At 42.7% G+C, this 23,119-nt stretch overlaps 1 protein-coding gene across 1 annotated transcript; it reads left to right on the top strand.

The window, feature by feature from the left end:
* The first annotated feature begins 2,437 nt into the window (after nt 1-2,437).
* LOC109909411 (dual specificity testis-specific protein kinase 1-like) lies at nt 2,438-22,810 on the top strand. Its single transcript, XM_020508463.2, has 5 exons — nt 2,438-2,525; nt 9,844-9,989; nt 20,484-20,622; nt 20,820-20,927; nt 21,099-22,810. The coding sequence occupies exons 2-5, from the start codon at nt 9,844-9,846 to the stop codon at nt 22,203-22,205; spliced, it is 1,500 nt and encodes a 499-aa protein (XP_020364052.1). The 5' UTR covers nt 2,438-2,525; the 3' UTR covers nt 22,206-22,810.
* The last annotated feature ends 309 nt before the right edge of the window (nt 22,811-23,119 follow it).

The raw sequence follows: 23,119 nt of genomic DNA, 5'->3' as shown, positions 1-23,119 counted from the left end.
AGGATGACCACATCAGCGAATCAACCCACTCAGGTGACGCACCCCTTCCAGGGAAGGCATGAGAGAGCCCCTGTAATAGGGGTATGAGCACTTTGAGACAACTGCTGAAGTAAAAAGGCCTTTACAAATCAATTTGATTGATTAAACGTAAATGTAGGACACTCCAATTAGTATGATATGTTACGTTTCGTATGGTGTGAATGTCCATCATCCATTTCGTATGACATGTTACGAATTGGAATTTGTACAATATGTTACAAATTTGAAAAATATATGATGTTACAAATTTCTAATTTGTTGTGGCTAACATTAGTTAGGTGGCCAATGCTAACATTAGCTAGGTGGCTAACATTAGCCAGGCTTGGGGTTAAGCTTAGGTAAAGGGCTAGGGTTAGGGGAATGGTTAGCTAAAGTAGCTAAAAAGTAGTAAGTAGTTGCTAAAATGCTAACGGGCAACCTTTTAGGTTTCTAGACATTCGCATTATACGCCCACCCATCTTGCGTTAAAGGGATCGTTATGGGTGTAAGATGGCACAGTGATGCCATCTGTTGGTAAATGTTCATTACTGCAACTCTTGTGTTTTACCGGGGTGCTTGAGATACCCGGATGTGTTGTGATGTACTGAACAAGACTGGTTACTCGCATCAATGCCTCTGTCTCGTCATTTAACATTCAAACAGGATACCATGGGATTTTGACAATGAAGGCCTTTATCTACTTCCCCAGAGTCTGATGAACTCAAGGATACCATTGTTATGTCTCTGCATCCAGTATGAAGGAATTTGGAGGTAGTTTCACAAGCCAGTGCTAACTAGCATCAGCACAATGACTGGAAGTCTATGGTATCTACTAGCATGCTATAAAAATGTATCCACAGTTCATCTGACTCTGGGAATGTAGATAAAGGGCTTTCTTGACAAAATCTTGAAGTAACATTCTGTCTTATGCAGGGGTTGGAACCAAAAAATGATTTCCCAATCATTTAATTCTGAACAGAACCATTATAACCAGCAAAATACAGTTCTGAATCGGTTTTTAAACCTTTGAAATCTGATTTTAACATTAAATTACTACGGATAGAGCAGCTTGCTATGGAGTGGGCAAGCGCTGGGTATCTAGTGATGACATGCATTATCTGAATTAGGCTCAAAGAATTATCTGGGATCCTTGGGACATCCCTACCCCATTTGAAGTTTAACATGTAAAAATATTAAGGTAAGGGTTATGGTTAAGATTAGGGTAGTGGTTAAAGTTAGGTTAGGGTTTAGGGTTGGGACATTCCAAGGATTCTGGATAGCACTGACCTTTTGCATTTCAGATCGGCAAATCAGATCGGGACTCGCTCCATTGAGAAATCAGAAACAGAGATTATGGACTGCTTTGCTAGCGCTGGTTGGAATATGTTCTGAGACTCCGCCGATAACATTGACAAGCTAACCACCTCTGTCACCAGCTTCATAAGTGAATGCATCGGCGAAGGTTCGCTGCTCCTCCAATCAAAAGCCCTGGATAAACTAAAGGACAGGGCTACCGCACACAGGGCTATCACAGACAACCCTGAGGCTACGGCTGAGGATAGGAACAAGTACAATAAGTCCCGCTACGACCTCCGCAGAGTCATTAAACAAGCAAAAGGTCAATATAGGAATAAGGTGGAATCATACTACAAAGGCACCGACGCCCGCCGAATGTTGCAGGGGCTATAGTCCATTACGGATTACAAAGGAAGACGCAGCTATGGTCTACCCAACAATGCCTCTCTTCCAGAAAAACTCTATGCATTTTATGCATGCTTAGACATTAACACTGTACTGTGCATGAGGGCCCCCACCAACCCAGAGGACTGATCTCGCGCTTCGAGGCCGACGTGATTTAAGTTCTTTAATGTGATCAACACTGGCAAGGCCGTGGGCCGGAGAGTATTCCAGGGCGAGTTCTCAGCGCATTCACAGATCAGCTGGAAGGCATATTCATGGTCATTTTCAACCTCTCCGTGTCCCAGTCTGTAATCCCAACATCTTAAAATGACTGCCATCATTCCTGTTCCCAAGAACTCTAAGGCTTCTTGCCATAATGATTACCACTCTGTGGCCCTCGCATCTAATCATGAAGTGCTTTGAAAGGCTGGTTATGGAACACACCAGCAGACACCCTAAAAAACTTGAACTGCGGATACTTGCAAGGGTTACAAAACACAATATACATCAAAGCACCAGCTCCCCCGTCAAGACCTGCCTGCGCTCTCGGCCCTGCCTTTATATCAGTTTCTCTGCCTTATATCAGAGTCCCGGGCAGAGTTTAGCAAGCAGGAGCAGGTATGAGCAATTAGTTAATTATTTGGACATGTCTTTTCTTACAAGCTGTCCCACAGTTTCATCACAGTATGACACCAAATAAAGGGGCGTTAATACTTTAGGGGTGGGGCAGAGGAGAGGTCAAAAACACAGACAACTGTGTTCTCTCATGTTTAAACCTGACACAGCAAGACAGCAGCCATTCCTGAACTAAACTGACTGAGGTAGAGGTAAGATTATTTTATTTTTTAAGATATAAACTGTATTTGATTAACTTCCCATTTATAACAAGCATTAAGTTCATCAACTTTCCTTTTTAAAGTAGAACAAAGGAAATTGTGATTGTATATGAATATGTTGTATCAATATCCAATTAAATGTAAGTAGCTACTCGAGAGGATTGCAAATGTTATTGCCTATCATGAGGCATTAAAAAAACATGTATATCTGGTTTCTAGAGGTGTCAGCGTAATTTGCCCAATGTGGCCAATAGTGTAAAGGCAATGTCAGGAGAGCTGCACATTGCTGGGGGGGAAAAGTAATTTTCATTCCTGTATATTTACAGTGCCTTCAGAAAGTATTCACCCCGCTTGACTTTTTCTACATTTTGTTGTGTTACACACTAAATTTAAATTGGATACAATTTAAATTTTTATTCACTGGCCTACACACAATACCTCATAATATCAATGTTTTTTTGCAATAAAAAAAAAATGAAAATCTGAAATGTCTTGTCAACTATTCAACCCCTTTGTTATGGCAAGCCTAAATTAAGTTCAGGAGGAAATGTATGTTTAACAAGTCACATAATAGGTTGCATGGACTGACTTTAAAACAATTACAGAGTTGAATGGCTATGATGGGAGAAAACTAAGGATGGATCAACAACATTGTAATTACTCCACAATACTAACCTAATTGACAGAGTTAAAAGAAGGAAGTCTGTACAGAGTAAAACATATTCCAAAACGTGAATCCTGTTTGCAACAAGGCACTAAAGTAATACTGCAAAAGATGTGGCAAAGCAATTCACTTTTTGTTTGGGGCAAATCCAATACAACACATTACTGAGTACCACTCTCCATATTTTCAAGCATAGTGGTGGCTGCATCATGTTATGGGTATGCTTATAATTGCAGCAGGACAATAACTTAAAACACAAGACCAGATCTACACTGGAGTTGCTTACCAAGAAGACAGTGAATGTTCCTGAGTGGCCAAGTTACAGTTTTGACTTAATTAAATCTACTTGCAAATCTATGGCAAGACCTGAAAATGGTTGTCTAGCAATGATCAACAACCAATTTGGCAGAGCTTGAAGAATTTTGAAAAGAATAATGGGCAAATGTTGCACAATCCATGTGTGGAAAGCTCTTGGACTTACCCAGAAAGACTCATACTAGTGACGCCTCAAGGCACGGCATCTCAGTGCTTAAGGCGTCACTACAGACACCCTGGTTCGTATCTATGCTGTATCACATCCGGCCGTGATGGGGAGTCCCATAGTGCATAGCCCGCAATTGGCCCAGCGCCCTCCAGGTTTGGCCAGGGTAGACCGTCATTGTAAATAAGAATTTGTTCTCAACTGACTTGCCTAGTTAAATAAGGTTAAATGTTTAGTTTTTTTACAAAAAATTATAATCGCTGCCAAATGCTTTCTACAAAGTATTGACTAAGGGGTGTGAATACTCTTGTTAATGAGATACGTATTTCTGTATTTCATTTTCAATACATTTGCAAAATAATTTTTTTTTTTGTAATTATGGGCTATTGTGTGTGTAGATGGGTAAGAATTTTGTAAAATTGTATTCATTTTGATTTCAGGCTGTAACAACTAAATGTGGAATAAGTCAAAGGGTATTAATATTTTCTGAAGACACTGAACATGCTCATGGTTTAGCAATTCGCTCTTTTGCTTAAATAGCATGAGCTATTAATTCATTATTGTAATGCGTTGTCACTCCCAACATCAAATCTTTTCAAATAATTGTAGTGTTGGGAACAGAAGTAGGGGTCACATTATATTTGATGGCAGGCCACAAATGGTCGCTGAAAGGTATTGACCTATCTTGATGGCTGCCCCTCAGACAGCTTTCCTCCTATACATAATTTATGTCTTGCTATGTCTCTGTCTTATCTCCACTGAGTGTACAAAACATTAGGAACCCCTTCCTACTATTAAGTTGCACCCCTTTTTGCCCTCAGAACAGCCTCAATTCATTGGGGCGTGTACTTTACAATGTGTAGGTATGCTGGCCCATGTTAACTCCAATACTTTCCACAGTTGTGTCAAATTGGCTGGATGTATTTGGGGTGGTGGACCATTCTTAATTCACATGGGAAGCTGTTGAGTGTTAACCCAAGTAGTGTTGCCGTTCTTGACACACTCAAACCAGTGCGCCTGGCACCTACTAACATACCTCTTTCAAAGTCACTTTAATATTTTGTCTTGCCCATCCACCCTCCATTCATTCATGTCTCATAAAAATCCTTCTTTAACCTGTCTCCTGCCCTTCATCTACACTGATTTGAAGTGGATTAACAGGTGACCTCAAGGGATCATAGATTTCACCTGGTCAGTTTTGTACACTCAGTGTATATTGTTACTATGCAAATGGATGACACAACACAGGATGTGACTTTTTGTTTCTGTGCAGAGTATGAAATAACCTGTTTGACATCATTTTACCCCGCTGGCATAAATAGGGTACTGTGCTAAAGGGAATCTGGGAGTGCCTCAATTGTTGTTGGTTGGTATTGAATGGATTAGAATACCAGTTTAGAATTAATAGAATTTCCACCTTAATATATGAGAAATTGGTAGTGTCCGAATAGCCATACTACATACTTAAACTGCATACTATGTACTCATCGTTGCATAATATTTAGCACGTACCATTTAGTAAAAAGTATGTCACGGCTGCAACACAGTAGCAGCTCCTGACTGGCTGAGTAGGTGGGGCGGGACCGAGTGCGGGACCGAGTGCAGGTAGATTTTTTCCGAATTCAACAGACATGCATCCTATTAACCAGCCTGATAGTAGCTAATTTCCAATTTGATTAATTTCTGTAAACTCGGAATAGAATAGAAATGGAGTTATAGGACTACTCAGTCTGCCTAATCACATTCGACCCCATAGCCCATACAGTATCTCTCCTATTTAAAAAGGACTGAAGACAAAAAAATATAATTTGGTTCCATTTCAACATATGTATTAGTGAATAGCCTAGTACACATAGCAAAACACTTCAAATGTTCAAATCGAAAGGCTATTGCACAGGAAAAACGTGGACAGTCGGGTGCATCGCAATTTCAGAACCGCGTGACAGCAACATAAACTAAAGCACAGATCATCGAGAACGAGATCAGAATGACTGCTAAGGCTTGATCCATAAAGTAAATAAATAGGTAGCCTAGCCTAAACTTAAACAAGCCATATGTTCAAACCAAAAATTACATCAATAACACAGCCACATCCCGAATTCCCGGTGCAGGCACATTCAGAAATCAAACGATGCTTTAGTAGGCCTATTTAGTTTAAAAAGCTCAGAGGAAGGCCAACCGAACAATAACTTTTCAATGAGAAAACAGAAATCCACTTTGGATTAAAAAATAAATAAAACTTCTGTTTTCAAAGAAGTAGCCTACGATGCAATACTCGTGATTATTTAAAGGAAAACAAAAACTACTTAGCCTACATTTGAACACTACCACAGAACCTTCGCTATATGGCATCTTCACAATTAAGTAGCCTAATTTTGTTTGGCTATTTGAAGAGACCTGGGGCCTTTCACTCGCAGCCCACCTCTTCCAATTCATTGTGGAATAGTGTGCATCGAATTTAAACCATATTCGATTTTCAAAAATGCACATATTAAAACATTCGATTTTCTCATACTGACAATGCGTCATGCGCGTTGTTTCCCGCTATTCGTTGATTCCGCTAGGGCATCCCCACCCATATCCTGTGGTGTAAAGTAACCTACTTAAGTAAAAATACTTTCAAGAACTACTTAAGTAGTTATGCTGTATTTTTACTTTACTTTTCTATTTCTGACAACTTTTACTTCACTATATATCCTAAAGAAAATTATTTACTTTTTACCCCATGCATTTTCATTACATTTTGAATGCTTGGCAGGATAGGAACAGAACATCCTGGTCATCCTTACTGGCTCTGTTCTGGCAGACTCACTAAACACAAATGCTTTGTTTGTAAATTACGTTGGATTGTGCCCCTGGCTATCCGTAAATTTAAAAAAATATATATATACAGTCTGGTTTGCTTAATATAAAGAATTTGAAATTATTTATAATTTTACTTTTGATACTTAAGTATATTTTAGCAGTTTTAAATTTGATACTTTCAAATGAAATAAAAATGCATTTGTCACATGCGCCGAATACAAGTGTAGACCTTACCATGAAATGCTTGCTTACTTAAGCCCTTAACCAACAACCGCAGCTCAAGAAAGTTCAAATATTTACTAAATAAACTAAAGTAAAATATTTTAATAAAAAGTAACACAATAACGAGGCTATATACATACCGATATCGTGTCAGTGTGCGGGGGTAGAGGTTAGTCAAGGTTATTTGTACATGTGGGTAGGGCTAAAGTGACTGCATAGATAACAAACAGCGAGTGGCAGCAGTGTAAAACAAAGAGGGGGGTGTCAATGTAAATAGTCCGGGTTGCCATTTGATTAATTGTTCAGCCGTCTTGTGGTTTGGGGGTAGAAGCTGTTAATGAGCCTTTTGGACCCAGACTTGGTGCGCCGGTACCAGAGAGAACAGGCTATGACTTGGATGAATGAGAGTCTTTGACAATTTTTTGTGCCTTCCTCTGACACTGCCTAGTATATAACTCCTGGATGGCAGGAAGCTTGGTCCCAGTGATATACTGGGCCGTACGCACTACCATCTGTAGCACCTTACAGTCGGATACCGAGCAGTTGCCATACCAAGCAGTGATGCAACCGGTCAGGATGCTCTCGATGGTGTAGTTGTACAACTTTTTAAGGATCTGGGGACGCATGCCAAATCTTTTCAGTCTCCCGAGGGGGAAAGGTGTTGTCGTGCCCTCTTCACGACTGTCTTGGTGTGCTTGGACCATGATAGTTTGTTGGTGATGTGGACACCAAGGAATTTGAAACTCTCGACCCGCTCCACTACAGCCCGTCAATGTTAATGGGGGCCTGTTCGGCCCTCCTTTGCCAGTAGTCCACGATCAGCTCCTTTTGTCTTGCCCACATTGAGGGAGAGGTTGTCCTGGCACCAGACTGCCAGGTCTCGGACCTCCTCCCTATACGCTTTCTCGTTGTTGTTGATCAGGCTGTTGTGTCGTCAGCAAACTTAATGGTGTTGGAGTCGTGCTTGGCCACGCAGTCGTGGGTGAACAGGGAGTAGAGAAGGGGACTAAGCATGCACCCCTGAGAGGCCCCAGTGTTGAAGATCAGCGTGGCGGATGTGTTGTTGCTTACCCTTACCACCTGGGGGCGGCCCTTCAGGAAGTCCAGGATCCAGTTGCAGAGGTAGTGTTTAGTCCCATGGTCCTTAGCTTAGTGATGAGCTTTGTGGATGCTATGGTGTTGAACGCTGAGAACACTGAATGCTGGGGCGGTATGCGAATTGGAGTGGGTCTAGGGTTTGAGGTTTTGATGGTGTTTATGTGAGTCATGACCAGCCTTTCAAAGCACTTCATGGCTACCGATGTGAGTGCTACGGGGCGGTAGTCATTTTGGCACATTCCCTTCGCTTTCTTGGGCACAGGGACTATGGTGGTCTGCTTGAAACATGTAGGTATTACAGACTGGGTCAGGGAGAGTATTAAAATGTCAGTGAAGACACTTGCCAGTTGGTCTGTGCATTCTCTGAGTACACGTCCTGGTAATCCGCCTGGCTCCGCGGCTTTGTGAATGTTGACCTTTTTAAAGGTCTTGCTCACATCGGCTACGGAGAGCGTGATCACACAGTTGTCCGGAACAGCTGGTGCTCTCATGCATGCTTCAGTGTTGCTTGCCTCGAAGCGAACATAAAAGGCATTTAGCTTGTCTGGTATGATCGAGTCACTGGGCAGCTCGCGTCTGGGTTTCCCTTTGTAATTGTTTGCAAGCCCTGCCACATCCGACGAGCGTCAGAGCCGGAGTATTAGGATTCAATCTTAGTCTTGTACTGACGCTTTGCCTGTTTAATGGTTCGTCTGAGGGCATAGCGGGATTTCTTATAAGTGTCCGGATTAGTGTCCCACTCCTTGAAAGCGGGCAGATCTAGCCTTTAGCTCGGTGCAGATGTTGCCTGTAATCCATGGCTTCTGGTTGGGATATGTACACACGGTCACTGTGGGGACAATGTCGTCTATGCACTTATTGATGAAGCCGGTGATTAAGGTGGTATACTCCTCAATGTCATTGGATAAACAACAGAACATATTCCAGTCTGTACTAGCAAAACAGTCCTGTAGCGTAGCATCGACTTCATCTGACCACTTCCGTATTGAGCTAGTCACTGGTACTTCCTACTTTAGTTTTTGCTTATAAGCAGGAATCAAGAGGATATAATTATATTCATGTTAACCAAATGGACGGCAAGGGAGAGCTTTGTATGCGTCTCTGTGTGTGGAGTAAAGGTGGCTAAGAGTATTCTTTCCTCAGGTTGCACATGTGACATGCTGGTAGAAATGAGGTAAAACGGATTTAAGTTTGTCTGCATTAAAGTCCCTGGCCACTAGGAGTGCTGCTTCTGGATGAGCATTTTCTTGTTTGCTTATGGCCTTTTACAGCTCGTTGAGAGCGGTCTTAGTGCCAGCATCAGTTTGTGGTGGTAAATAGACGGCTACGAATAATATAGATGAAAACACTCTTTGTAGATAGTGTGGTCTACAGCTTATCATGAGGTACTCTACCTCAGGCGAGCAATAACTTGAGATTTCTTTAATATTAGACATTGCGCACCAGCTGTTATTGACAAATTGACACACCCCCACCCCTCGCAAGTTCATTTAAAACCAGGTACATTCATACTTTTACTCAAGTAGTATTTTGCTGGACTTTTACTTGAGTCATTTTCTATTAAGGAATCTTTACTTTTACTTAATTATGACAATTGGGTACTTTTTCCACCATGCGTATATCTAATCGTTCAGCAGTTGTCAAAGCCAAACTGAGAATGACATCCGGGCATTTAAAACATACTTGATTTTTGAAATGTTGCATACTATTAAACTTTATTTTTTCACATACTCAAACAACCTACTATTTAGGACGCAAGTATGGGTAGGCTATTCGGACACGGCCACTGTCTGTAGAATTTCTCTGTTCTACAGTTGCAACATTGTTTGCTTTAGTTTGTAGTCAACAGACACACCCTTCTCATCCACTCCATGATCTTCTTTGGAATTCTGTCTTTGTAACTTTGAGAGAATTGACTTTGTAGGGTGTACGTTAACCTTACAATAGTACTATAACAATTGTTATGCAGAGGTCAATGCTTTAGTAGTTTTTGGTCACATTTCTATCGGATCTTGACCCCACTGCCCACCACCCCCTAGATGGAGTATTCCACCAAAACTCTTGCTGCTGGATGCTTTGGGAAGATCTACAGGGAGAAGTACAATGACACCTGGGCTGCAATCAAGAAGGTGCCACAACACTTAATCAATAGGAGAGACCTGGAGAGAGAGTGTCAAGTATACAAGTGAGTATGACAGACGACAATGTAATATCATGGTAGGTTGCTGAATGGTGATATCAGCCCAGAGGGAAAGTTTTTTGCTCAGTGGTTTTTTTTCCATCTCTGTAGAAATATGGGAGATCTCAATTTTGTATCATTTATCTGAACTGTTTCTCCTAAGAGAATGAATTCCTGAAACTTTCTTGAGACGAATGAGCTCGGATTGAGACTTCCATTTGAGAAGCATGAGAAATAGATGAGATCTTATCATTGTATCCTCATGAGCTAATTTATTGCACCAGAAATGCCTTTTTGAGCATTAAGGAGATGCATTATAAAAATGTGCATGCCTTTAAACACATTCAAGTATCACAACAACAGATTCCTTAAATGTTAACAACTTTTAATGTTTAATGGGGTTGTTTTATTCAACATTGTCAAACATACAAAGATAATGACTGGGAAGAGGTTAGATTGCTTTTAATACAAAATAGTATTGCTTGTAAAATATCAATATTGCTTCTCTAAAATAGGTGTGAAATTGAAAGTGCTGTCATTAACCCCATATAAAAAAAAGGGCTGGCGCACACAATAAAAAAAGTTGGTAGAGGTGCTGACTGATGGCAAGTAAAACTGTATGCTATTTAAAAATAGTCAAACACTATATACAGGCTCCCAGTAATTTATTGGGTAAACCACAAACGTTTCGCCACCCTATTTAGACAGAGCCAAAGTGGAAAACTCCCTGCAAAATGCCTGGGGGAGCTGTCTAAAAAGTTGTCAGTCAGCACCTACCAGCTCATAACTGGTACAAACTGTACCAACTTCACACTTAGCGAAACTCTGTATAAATACTGAAGTCTGAAATTGAAGGTGTCATCACTAACCCGTGAACACTTGAACAGATGATTGTAAACATCTTACATGTGTCAAAATGGACCTGGGGTTCACCTGAAATGCAGATTAACCCACATTAAATTACATAATTTATAGGGATTAGGGCTCGGAATTGCCAGGGACCTCATGATACAATATTATCGTGGTATGATATGTTTTTGCAATTCTCACTATTCTATATGTATTGTAATTCCATACTGAGATTTTATTTTGATTCGATATTCCAAACATATTGCTCACCGACCATATGTCTGCTGCAGAGAGATGCGAGAGCCATGCGAAAACAAGTTTTGATCAGTCAAAGATTATATCCCGATATTTAACTGTATAGATGCTTAGCTTTTACTATTAGGGTTGTCCTGATGCCAAAATATTACCCACAAAAGAATGCATGTGTAACGAGTGTGATGGGAGACAGAGTGCTGGTTTCAAGCGCAGGGCGCAGTAGGTGTTCTATTTGGTAAAGGAAGACACAGGAGGTGGCAGGGTCCAGGGACAGGAAGAAGGTCAACAGGCCAAAAACCTTGTCAGTGAGGATGGCCAAAAACTACGACATACGGGAGGACTAATATGGAAATAAACAGCGCTCTGACTAGAATGTGTACAAAAACAATACCTCACAATGATGGGGTGTAATGAGCAGAACTAAATAATGTGTGTAAATGACATACAGGTGTGTGAACAGGTGATCAGAATTCAGGTGATTGGGATCTGGAGAGTTCAGGGGATCTGTGTGTTTGAGAGTGTGAGTTGGAAGCAGACGTTACAGCATGTGAAAGTATCACGATACTACTGCAGAACTTTTTTATCACTGATATCCACATCTTGTATCAATATAACACTGAATTTTACCTCACGCTATTCACAAACTGTATATGACTGTGGTAGCTGCTGTTGTTGTGTGAGTGGTGGTTACGGTGTCTGCCGTGGTCTCTGTAGCCCAGGCTGTCTCATCTGTAGACCCTCTCCCCTCTCTCTCGCTCTGAGTGGTGCGAGTGGTGGGAATACAAATGCTCTGTCACGTGCTCCCTCTCCAGCCTCTAGGTCACCAGGCTGCTCGTTATGGCGCACATGTGTCACCATCATTACGCGCACCTGTTTATCATCAGACTCACTTGGACTCCATCCCTTCCCTGATTACCTTCCCTTTATATGTTACTCCTTTTGTTCCTTCCCCAGGCGTTATTGTTTATGTGTCATGTCTGCATTTATGGTTCTTATTTTGTATTATGGTGTGCTTATTTATTAAAACACACACTCCCTGAACTTGCTTCCCGACTCTCAGCACACATCGTCACAGAATAACACCACACCTAAGGGAAGCATCAGGGAGTGTGTTTTTTGTGTCAGGTGGAATGACGTCGGGTCCGGGAGCCGCTACAATCTTTCATCCCTCCGCCGGCTCGCCAGGCTCCGCCATGCTCCCCTGCCTCCGCCAGGCTCCCCTGCCTCCCCTGCCTCCGCCAGGCTTGCCCTGCCTCCGCCAGGCTCCCCTGCCTCCGCCAGACTCGCCTGCTTCCGCCGGCTCTTGTGCCTCAGTCGGTTTGTCAGGTTACCGTGCATCAGCAGGGGTGACAGTCCGCTCCTGATCCCCGGGGTCGTCCCTTTGGTTGGCCACCTGCGGCTGGAGCCGAACGCGCCAGGGAGGGGGTACCGTCACGTATGCTTTCTCTCCGGCACTCTAGGTCGCCATGCTCCCTGCTCAGCCAGATTGATAGGTTTCCAGCACCTCAGCAGAGGTGACCGGTCTGCTCCGGATCCCCTGAATCGTCATTTTGGTCTGCGTTCTGCGGCTAGAGCAGCGCGTCGGGGATGGTGTACTTTCACATGTACTCCCTCTCCGGCCTCTAGGTCACCAGGCTGCTCGTTATGGCGCACACCTGTCACCATCGTTACGCGCACCTGTGCATCAGACTCACCTGGAATCCATCACTTCCCTGATTACCTTCCTTTATATGTCACTCCCTTTAGTTCCTTCCCCAGGCGTTATTGTTCCTGTGTCATATCTGTGCATTGTTCGTGTTTATTATTTTGTCTTACGTTGTGTTTATTTATTAAAACACTCACTCCCTGAACTTGCTTCCCGACTCTCAGCGCACATCGTTCCATGCTCTAATTTAACAGCGTCTGTATGTAATAGAACATACGTTTGGCATAGAGGAACTAGGTCACTATATCTGCTTGGATAAAATAGTAGCTAGCAAGATGGAGATCAGAGGTTATTTTTAATGAATGCATTTCACAAGTGGCTAGTTTTCATCAACTATCTTCAGTAAAACCACAGCAAAGGTTTTGCCTGCAAACTTTTTTTTATTGTATTATTTTTATTTCACCTTTATTTAACCAGGTAGGCTAGTTGAGAACACCTTTATTTAACCAGGTAGGCTAGTTGAGAACACCTTTATTTAACCAGGTAGGCTAGTTGAGAACACCTTTATTTAACCAGGTAGGCTAGTTGAGAACACCTTTATTTAACCAGGTAAGCTAGTTGAGAACACCTTTATTTAACCAGGTAGGCTAGTTGAGAACACCTTTATTTAACCAGGTAGGCTAGTTGAGAACACCTTTATTTAACCAGGTAGGCTAGTTGAGAACACCTTTATTTAACCAGGTAGGCTAGTTGAGAACACCTTTATTTAACCAGGTAGGCTAGTTGAGAACACCTTTATTTAACCAGGTAGGCTAGTTGAGAACACCTTTATTTAACCAGGTAGGCTAGTTGAGAACACCTTTATTTAACCAGGTAGGCTAGTTGAGAACACCTTTATTTAACCAGGTAGGCTAGTTGAGAACACCTTTATTTAACCAGGTAGGCTAGTTGAGAACACCTTTATTTAACCAGGTAGGCTAGTTGAGAACACCTTTATTTAACCAGGTAGGCTAGTTGAGAACACCTTTATTTAACCAGGTAGGCTAGTTGAGAACACCTTTATTTAACCAGGTAGGCTAGTTGAGAACAAGTTCTCATTTACAACTGCGACCTGGCCAAGATAAAGCAAATCAGTGCGACACAAACGACAACAGTGTTAAACATGGAATAAACAAACATACAGTCAATAACACAATAGAAATGGTGTGTAAATACAGTGTGTGCAAATGACGTAGGGCAATAAATAGGTCATAGTTGTGAAATAATTACAGTTTAGCAAATAAACACTGGAGTGATAGATGTGCAAGTAGAGATACTGGGGTGCAAAGGAGCAAAAATAAATAACAGTATGGGGATGAGGTAGTTGGATGGGCTATTTACAGATGGGCTATGTGCAGTGATCTGTGAGCTGCTCTGACAGCTGGTGCTTAAAGTTAGTGAGGGAGAGTCTCTAGCTTCAGTGATTTTTGCAATTCGATCCAGTCATTGGCAGCAGAGAACTGGAAGGAAAGGCTGCCAAAGGAGGAATTGGCTTTGGGGGTGACCAGTGAAATATACCTGCTGGAGGACGTGCTGCTATGGTGACCAGTGAGCTGAGATTAGGCAGGGCTTTACCTAGCAAAGACTTATAGATGACCTGGAGCCAGGGGGTTTGGTGACGAATATGAAGCGAGGGCCAGCCAACAAGAGCATACGAGAGCATACAGATCACAGTGGTGGGTAGTATAGTCACTTTGGTGACTAAACGGATGGCACTGTGATAGACTGCATCCAATTTGCTGAGTAGAGTGTTGGAGGCTATTTTGTAAATGCCATCGCCGAAGTCAAGGATCGGCAGGATAGTCAGTTTGACTAGGGTATGTTTGGCAGCATGAGTGAAGGATGCTTTGTTGCCAAATAGGAAGCCGATTCTAGATTTAATTTTGGATTGGAGATGCTTAATGTGAGTCTGGAAGGAGAGACTTTGGTTTGCCTGGTGATTTATTGGGAGAGTTGTCTGTCTGAAGAGGACCCACCCGGAAAAAATATCCCTTATCAAAGATGCCAAAATAGTCCGACATTGAAATCAGACCCTAGTCACTTGCCCAGGATCGGATTTTCTAGACTACTGTTATGCATGTTTATAGCCTAATGTTATATTTGTATTATTATCTTCCATAGACTCAATGTCACCCCAACTGGGTGTAGGGTGTGTCAATTCAAATAACCTTTATTTCCTGAGGGAACTTCATGTGTGGTGACATGACGGACTGACCTGGCAACAGAGTAGCCCGAGTCCTGTGAGAACGGAGTCCAGGAGTGAGGTGTGTAGTGCATTCCTTTTCCCAGGGAGGAAGCAGAGGAGCCTGGGGTGTAGGGTTCCCCCATGGAGGAGGGGGGCGTGTCTAGATGCTGTTAACTGAAGCTCGTGTCCACAGAGCAGGGGCTGGTGCATCTGCGGTTAAGTGCTAGCATCCCTGCTGCCAAGCCAGCTATCTCAGAGGACAGCTTCCGCCTGATATCTGAAGACTGCACAGAAACAATGAGAAGAGCGGATTAGGTAGATACATTACACAAAAGCAGGCAATGAGACTCAAGCATGAGGGACCATAAAGGTAAATCATAAATATTACATGAAAATGATGGTTGTGATAAGCCTCAGGTCAGGGCCTCCTGTAGGCACAGTCTGGGCCGTGTATGAGCCATTCATCAGGTCATAATACTTCTTCCTCTACTGGCCTGCAGATACACACACTCGCACACAGACAAACATGTCTATAAAAATATATATATATATATATATATATATATATATATATATAACTTTATTTGTCACATACACATGGTTGGCAGATGTTAATGAGAGTGTAGCTAAATGCTTGTGCTTCTAGTTCTGACCATGCAGTAATATCTAACAAGTAACCTAACAATTTCACAACAACTACCTTATACACACAAGTGTAAAGGAATGAATAAAAATCTGTACATAAAAATATATGAATGAGCGATGGCCGAACGGCATAGGCAATATGCAGTAGATGGCATAAAGTACAATATATATATATGAGATGAGTAATGTAGGGTATGTAAACATTATTAAAGTGGCATTGTTTTAAAGTGGCTAGTGATACATTTATTACATCAATTTTTCATTATTAAAGTGGCTAGAAATGAGTCAGTATGTTGGCAGCAGCCACTGTTTTTCAGTCTCGGTCCCAGCTTTGATGCACCTGTACTGACCTTGCCTTATGGATGATAGCGGGGTGAACAGGCAGTGACTCGGGTCGTTGTTGTCCTTGATGATCTTTTTGGCCTTCCTGTGACATTGGGTGGTGTAGGTGTCCTGGAGGGCAGGTAGTTTGCCCCCGGTGATGCGTTGTGCAGACCTCACTACCCTCTGGAGAGCCTTACGGTTGTGGGCAGAGCAGTTGCCGTACCAGGCGGTGATACAGCCCGACAGGATGCTCTCGATTGTGCATCTGTAAAAGTTTGAGTGCTTTTGGTGACAACAAATTTCTTCAGCCTCCTGAGGTGCTGCTGCACCTCCTTCACCACGCTGTCTGTGTGGGTGGACCATTTCAGTTTGTCCGTGATGTGTATGCCGAGGAACTTAACTTTCCACCTTCTCCACTACTGTCCCGTCGATGTGGATAGGGGGCTGCTCCCTCTGCTGTTTCCTGAAGTCCACAATCATCTCCTTTGTTTTGTTGACATTGAGTGTGAGGTTATTTTCCTGACAACACACCTCCTCCCTGTAGGCCGTCTCGTCATTGTTGGTAATCAAGCCTACCACTGTAGTGTCGTCTGTGGACCTATTGGAGTGGGTCTAGGGTGTCAAGTAGGGTGGAGGTGATATGGTCCTTGACTAGTCTCTCAGAGCACTTCATGATGACGGAAGTGAGTGCTACGGGGCAATAGTCATTTAGGTCAGTTACCTTCGCTTTCTTAGCATGTGGGAACAGCAGACTGGGATAAGGATGACTGAATATGTCCGTAAACACACCAGCCAGCTGGTCTGTGCATGCTCTGAGGACGCGGCTGGGGATGCCGTCTGGGCCGGCAGCCTTGCGAGGGTTAACACGTTTAAATGTTTTACTCACGTTGTCCGCAGTGAAGGACAGCCTGCAGGTTTTGGTAGCGGGCCGTGTCAGTAGCACTGTGTTGTCCTCAAAGCGAGCAAAGAAGCTGTTTAGTTTGTCTGGGAGCAAGACATCGTGGTCCGCGACGGGGCTGATTTTCCTTTTGTAGTCCGTGATTGACTGTAGACCCTACCACATACCTCTCATGTCTGAGCCGTTGAATTGCGATTCTACTTTGTCTCTATACTGACGCTTAGCTTGTTTGATTGCCATGTGGAGGGAATCGCTACTCGGTTTGTATTCGGTCATGTTTCCAGTTTTGCGTGAATGCTGCCATCAATCCACGGTTTCTGGTTGGGGAATGTTTTAATAGACGCTGTGGGTACAACATCCGTGATGCACTTGCTAATAAACTCGCTCACCAAATCAGCGTAATTCATCATTGTTATTGTCCGACGCTATGCGGAACATATCCCAGGCCACGTGATCAAAGCAATCTTGAAGCGTGGAATCCGATTGGTCGGACCAGCGTTGAACAGATCTGAGCACGGACGCTTCCTGTTTTAGTTTCTGCCTATAGACTGGGAGCAACAAAATTGAGTCGTGGTCAGATTTTCCGAAAGGAGGGCGGGGGAGTTCTTTATATGCATCACGGAAGTTAGAATAACAATGATCCAGGGTTTTGCCAGCCCGGGTCGCGCATTCGATATGCTGATAAAATTTAGGGAGCCTTGTTTTCAGATGAGCCTTATTAAAATCCCCAGCTACAATAAATGCAGCCTCAGGATATGTGGATACTAGTTTACATAGAGTCAAATTAAGTTCTTTCAGGGCCGTCGATGTGTCTGATTGGGGCGGGATATACATGACTGTGATTATGAGCGAAGAGAATTCTCTTGGTAGATAATGCGGTCGGCATTTGATTGTAAGGAATTATAGGTCAGGTGAACAAAAGGACTTGAGTTCCTGTATGTTGTGATGATCACACCACGTCTCGTTAATCATAAGGCATACATCCCCGCTCTTCTTACCAGAGAGATGTTAGTTTCTGTCGGCACGATGCGTGAAGAAGCCAGGTGCCTGTACCGACTCTGACGTATCCCGAGTGAGCCACGTTTCCGTGAAACAAAGAACGTTACAGTCTCTGATGTCTCTCTGGAAGGCAACCCTTGCTCGGATTTAGTCTACCTTGTTGTCAAGAGACTGGTCATTGGCGAGTAGTATGCTCTGGAGCGGTGCGCCCGTCTACGGAGCCTGACCAGAAGACCGCTTCGTCTGCCCCTTCTGCTGCGCGTTGTTTTGGGTCGCCGGCTGGGATCTGATCCATTGTCCTGGGTGGTGGACCAAACAGAGGATCCGCTTCGGGGAAAGTCGTATTCCTGGTCGTAATTTTGGTGAGTTGACGTTGCTCTTATATCCAATAGTTCCTCCCGACTGTATGTAATAAAACCTAAGATTACCTGGGGTAACAATGTAAGAAATAACACATAAAAAAAACTAAATACTGCATAGTTTCCTAGGAACGCGAAGTGAGGCGGCCATCACTGTCTCTATATGACAAGGTTGTCATATAAAGAAATGTAAAATCTTTCCAGTACAAAGATATTGAGTACAATAATTTCTCATGTCTCTATGACACAACTCTATGCATCGTGTAAAAAAGGCCATTCTGTTCCTCCTTTCTAGTCTCTAGCTACCCAGCTTTCCCGCAGTCCCCTTAGTCCTGTTAGTTTAGCAGCTGATGCATTGTAAATGTTTATCATAAGAACTAGCCTAAACACATATTGGCACTGACAGTTAAAATTATCAACACTAAATAGACACTAGCTAGCTATACATTTCACGATTCCAGAGGTAAGAATACACAGTCTATCAGCCTGGTCTCATAGACTAGACGTAACATAGTAAATGTAAATCCAGGACACTCAAATTAGAATATGTTACATTTGGTATGGTTACATAAGACAGAAGGTTACTTCTGGCAAAAACAAAATGAGGGTGGTTAGTCGGGGTCGATGGGTAGGGGTATAACGCGAACCTCTAACAACCTGAAGGTTGCGTGTTTGAATCTCATCACGGAAGACATTAGCATTTTAGCAAATTGTCAACTTTGCAACTACTTAGCATTTTAGCTAACCCTTCCCCTAACCCCTAGCCTAGCTAGCTAAAGTTAGTTTGAGAAAATATGTTAATCTCTGGTAGCAAGCTAAGTTAAGTAGGTGACTTTAGCTGATAAATAGTTAAATTTACAGCATTTGCTGTTCGGACACTAACGTTAGTTAGCTAGTCAAGGTGAGCCAAAGAATCTACCTAGCTAACGTTACATTTTGTTAATGTAGCTAGCTAGTTATCTAAATCATAACTAGTGGGTTGAAAATATTGTTATACTAACATTAGCCAGCTAGCTAAACACAGCTAACGTTAGCAATTTGCAATTCATACAATATGTTACAAATTTGAAAATACATATGTTATGAATTTGTATGATATGGATAACATTAGCTAGTGTTAGCCACCTAACGTTAGATATACTGTGTACATTGTTCCCTTACCCCAGGTTTTTGAAGTCTTTTAGTAGTCTACTTCGTTGAACATTTTGAAGTCTTCTCATTGAAATCACGGCTAATATTGTGTAGAGGCTTGATAATTGAAAAGACTACAGTGAGTGAATCTCTAGTGAGCTAGATAACTCGCACTGAAATTTAAAAAATCCTGCCCGAACGTGATGTGGTTGTGGGCCAGTTGCAGCAGTTGGTCACAAAAGAAATGCAGCAATGAGAATATTATGTGAAAACAGACATGTTTGAGAAGGAGCATACAAATAATTGCAGTCATAAAATAGTCAAATCAAGTTTTATTTCAGATCTAGCTGTAATCTCATTGTCTCATGCATGGAGACCTGTACAGGTGAATTCAATTATTTAAGATAATTTAGATCTATTATTTTGATTTGAATAAAACGAATATGAGCTACACGACATAACCAAAGGTATGTGTAATACTTATTTTCCACCATAATTTGCTAATAAATTGATTAAAACTCCTACAATGTGATTTTCCAGATTCTTTTTTTTCTTCTCATTTTGTCTGTCATAGTTGAAGTGCACCTATGATGAAAATCATAGGCCTCATCTTTTTAAGTGGGAGAACTTGCACAATAGGTGGCTGACAATACTTTTTTGCCCCACTGTATATAGTGTATGTGGTTGTTTCTAGACATTTTTAAAAATAAGAAAATGATCTGTGTCTCATTTTGGTGTTAAAGTGAGCTCATTTTTGTCTATGATAAAATATATATATATATTTAACCTTTATTTAACTAGGCAAGTCAGTTAAGAACAATGACGTCCTATACGGCCAAACCCGGACGACGCTGGGCCAATTGTGCGCAGCCCTATGGGACTCCCAATCACGGAGAGTTGTGATACAGCCTAGATTTGAACCAGGGTGTCTGTAGTGACGCATCAAGCACTGAGATGCAGTGGCTTAGACCGCTGCGCCACTTGGGAGCCCAGTGGGAAACGAAGGGGGAAAAGATGATCTCTTCTTGTATTCTTGGGATACATGTGAAGATGAGGGTGCTGGTGAAGGTCACTACAGAAGTGATTAGTTGTGCTGTCTGTAGACTCCAATGCCCTCATAACCCTTTCTCACCATTTTCTTTCACACTTTCTCTGTGACCTGGGACTCCAGTAAGGCAATTCATCCTAACATAGTGAAGCTTCTGGGTAATCCAACACTCAAGGATTCTAAGTGGATCATCCCCATGGAGTTCATCTTTGGAGAAGAACTGGAGACAACCATCTTCAAATCACAACAATCTCAAATACAGGTAGGCCTATGGATCCCGCTGCTGCCACCAAACATGCATGTGACAGTGTTGATGAAAGTTCACATAGAAAAACTTGAAATATATTTGATAAATAAGTATCTAAGCATACAGGATTTTCAGGGTGCCTTCCATACCTATTACAAAAAAAGTGCAAGTTAACTCATCAGTTGATTATGAAAGCCTTTGATCTCCCACAGTTAACTCCATCTGTAAAGGCCACCATCATCACAGGCATGTGTGAAGGACTACTTCACCTACACAGCAAAGATATCGTCCATCAGGACCTCAAGCCTGAGAACATCATGGTGAGACAGGCATTAAAATAATTTTTGTTGTTTTAATGTTCTTCATTAATGATGCAAGACTTTAGAAGCAGTTGTTCACCTGTTGTTGGGAATAAAGGACATTGTCACACTAAATGCTTAGATTAGATATAAAACAATATTTCTCAACCCCTCTCAAATGATCTCTTCCAGGTAGAGCATGACACTCACCGAGCTGTGATCATTGATATGGGGCTGGCCAAATTCTTCCGCAATGGCCTAAATTCTGCTGTGGATATGGGCAACGAGGCCTACTCTCCCCCTGAGGTCCTGCAGAGGCGGGGCCAACGAGACCTGCGTTCAGACGTGTGGGCTATGGGTAAAATCATTGCTGAACTCTGTGCCAGAGTCAGGCTGCACACCCCTAGTGTCTGTCCGGCTATGATCTATGAGATCCTCAGTCTCCAAGGACAGCAGTACTGTAATGCTGTCTGTAGGATGGTGCAGAGCGACCCCACAGTGCGAGCCACCATGGCCGGGATCATGCCAGAGATGCGAAGGGCAGGGGGAGGTGGCAACACTGGGGAGCAACAAAGAGGACATCTTCCGACACCCTTTCCTCACACTGAGGTAAAAGACACATCGCCACGTCCTCATGCTCCCCCGCTATCAAGAGCTGAGTGCACAGCCTTGCCAAAGATTGAGGTCAAGACGACACTGCAACCACAACCCATACAGCGGTCACCTTCCCCGGCAAGATGGGAGCATGCAGCCTTGCCAAAGACTGAGGTCAAGATGACACTGCAACCACAACCCGTACAGTGGTCACCTTCCCCGGCAAGATGGGAGCACGCAGCCTTGCCAATGACTGAGGGCAAGACGACACTGCAACCACAACCTGTACAGCGGTCACCTTCCCCGGCAAGATGGGAGCATGCAGCCTTGCCAATGACTGAGGTCAAGATGACACTGCAACCACAACCCGTACAGCGGTCACCTTCCCCGGCAAGATGGGAGCATGCAGCCTCTCCAAAGCCTGAAGTCAAGAACTCACCATCTCCCCTTCCAAAGGTAGACCAGGGTAATGCACTGGTGGTTCCATCAGGCATGGTTCAACCCAGTCAAGATGTCATGAAACAACTTCTCTTCAAAGAGGCCCCAAAGGGTCTCCCATGCCCACTCCCCACAACGGGAAAGGTGCGAATCCGCCGCTATGAGCAAAGGAATGGGGAAGTGGAGACTTGGGAGCAAAATGAGGTAGAGACTGAAGGAGGGAGGATAGTCAAGTTTGAGAATGTGATGTTTAACAACAAGTCATAAGTAGGTTATTGAGAGGTTGTGAAATAGTTGGGAGTTGATTTGTCTCTGGTCACTCTCCTTCCATCCTTCATTGTAAAATTCTGACATGTTTATGGAGAGGGGGGAGAGTATATTTGGGAGGTGGGATAAACTAATGGAAGAATTCTAATGTCCAGTGAAACTATACCGGACGTACTGTGCCTAAAAACAAAGCGACACAATATCCTACGTGAGACCAAAATATATATATATATATTAACAACAAAAGTTGTCTTGCACTGGTAAGAAGGAAACCTTGGAGTGTGTTAAGGTTGAGTAAGTATTTAGGGATGATCTTGAAAGTACTATCACTTCTTCTAATGCTACATCATGCTACAATGTTGCTCATCTGGTTAGGTGACAGTGTACAGAGGCACCTGGAATCAAGTAACTATCTTTGAATGGTTTTGAAACCTTTTTGTTTTGGGAAACTTATCCCTGTTTGCTAATCAGTTGTCTCTTTAGCTCTATATCATACATTTGACTGTGTACATACAGTACCAGTCAAAAGTTTTGGGCACACCTACTCATTCCAGGGTTTTCCTTCATTTGTACTATTTTCGACATCGTAGAATAATAGTGAAGACATCAACACTATGAAATAACACATGGAATTATGTAGTAACCAAAAAAGTGTTCGACAAATCAAAATATATTTTACATTTAAGATTCTTTAAAGTAGCCACCCTTAGCCTTCGACAGCTTTGCACACTCTTGGCATTCTCTCAACCAGCTTCACCTGGAATGTTTTTCCAACAGTCTTGAAGGAGTTCCCATATATGCTGACCACTTGTTGGTTGCTTTTCCTTCACTCTGCAGTCCAACTCAATCCAAACCTTCTCAATTGGGTTGAGCTTGGGTGCTTGTGGAGGCCAGGTCATCTGATGCAGCATTGC

This window comes from Oncorhynchus kisutch, linkage group LG2 (assembly GCF_002021735.2).
Source record: "Oncorhynchus kisutch isolate 150728-3 linkage group LG2, Okis_V2, whole genome shotgun sequence".
In the NCBI taxonomy this organism is placed as follows: Eukaryota; Metazoa; Chordata; class Actinopteri; order Salmoniformes; family Salmonidae; genus Oncorhynchus; species Oncorhynchus kisutch.
This window is presented reverse-complemented; position numbering and strand designations above follow the sequence as displayed.

Coding starts and splice junctions, on each gene's coding strand:
- LOC109909411 (XM_020508463.2), top strand. CDS start 9,844: ATGGAGTATTCCACCAAAACTCTTGCTGCTGGATGCTTTGGGAAGATC. Junction 9,990..20,483: donor AGAGAGTGTCAAGTATACAA/GTGAGTATGACA, acceptor CTGGGACTCCAG/TAAGGCAATTCATCCTAACA. Junction 20,928..21,098: donor TCAAGCCTGAGAACATCATG/GTGAGACAGGCA, acceptor GATCTCTTCCAG/GTAGAGCATGACACTCACCG.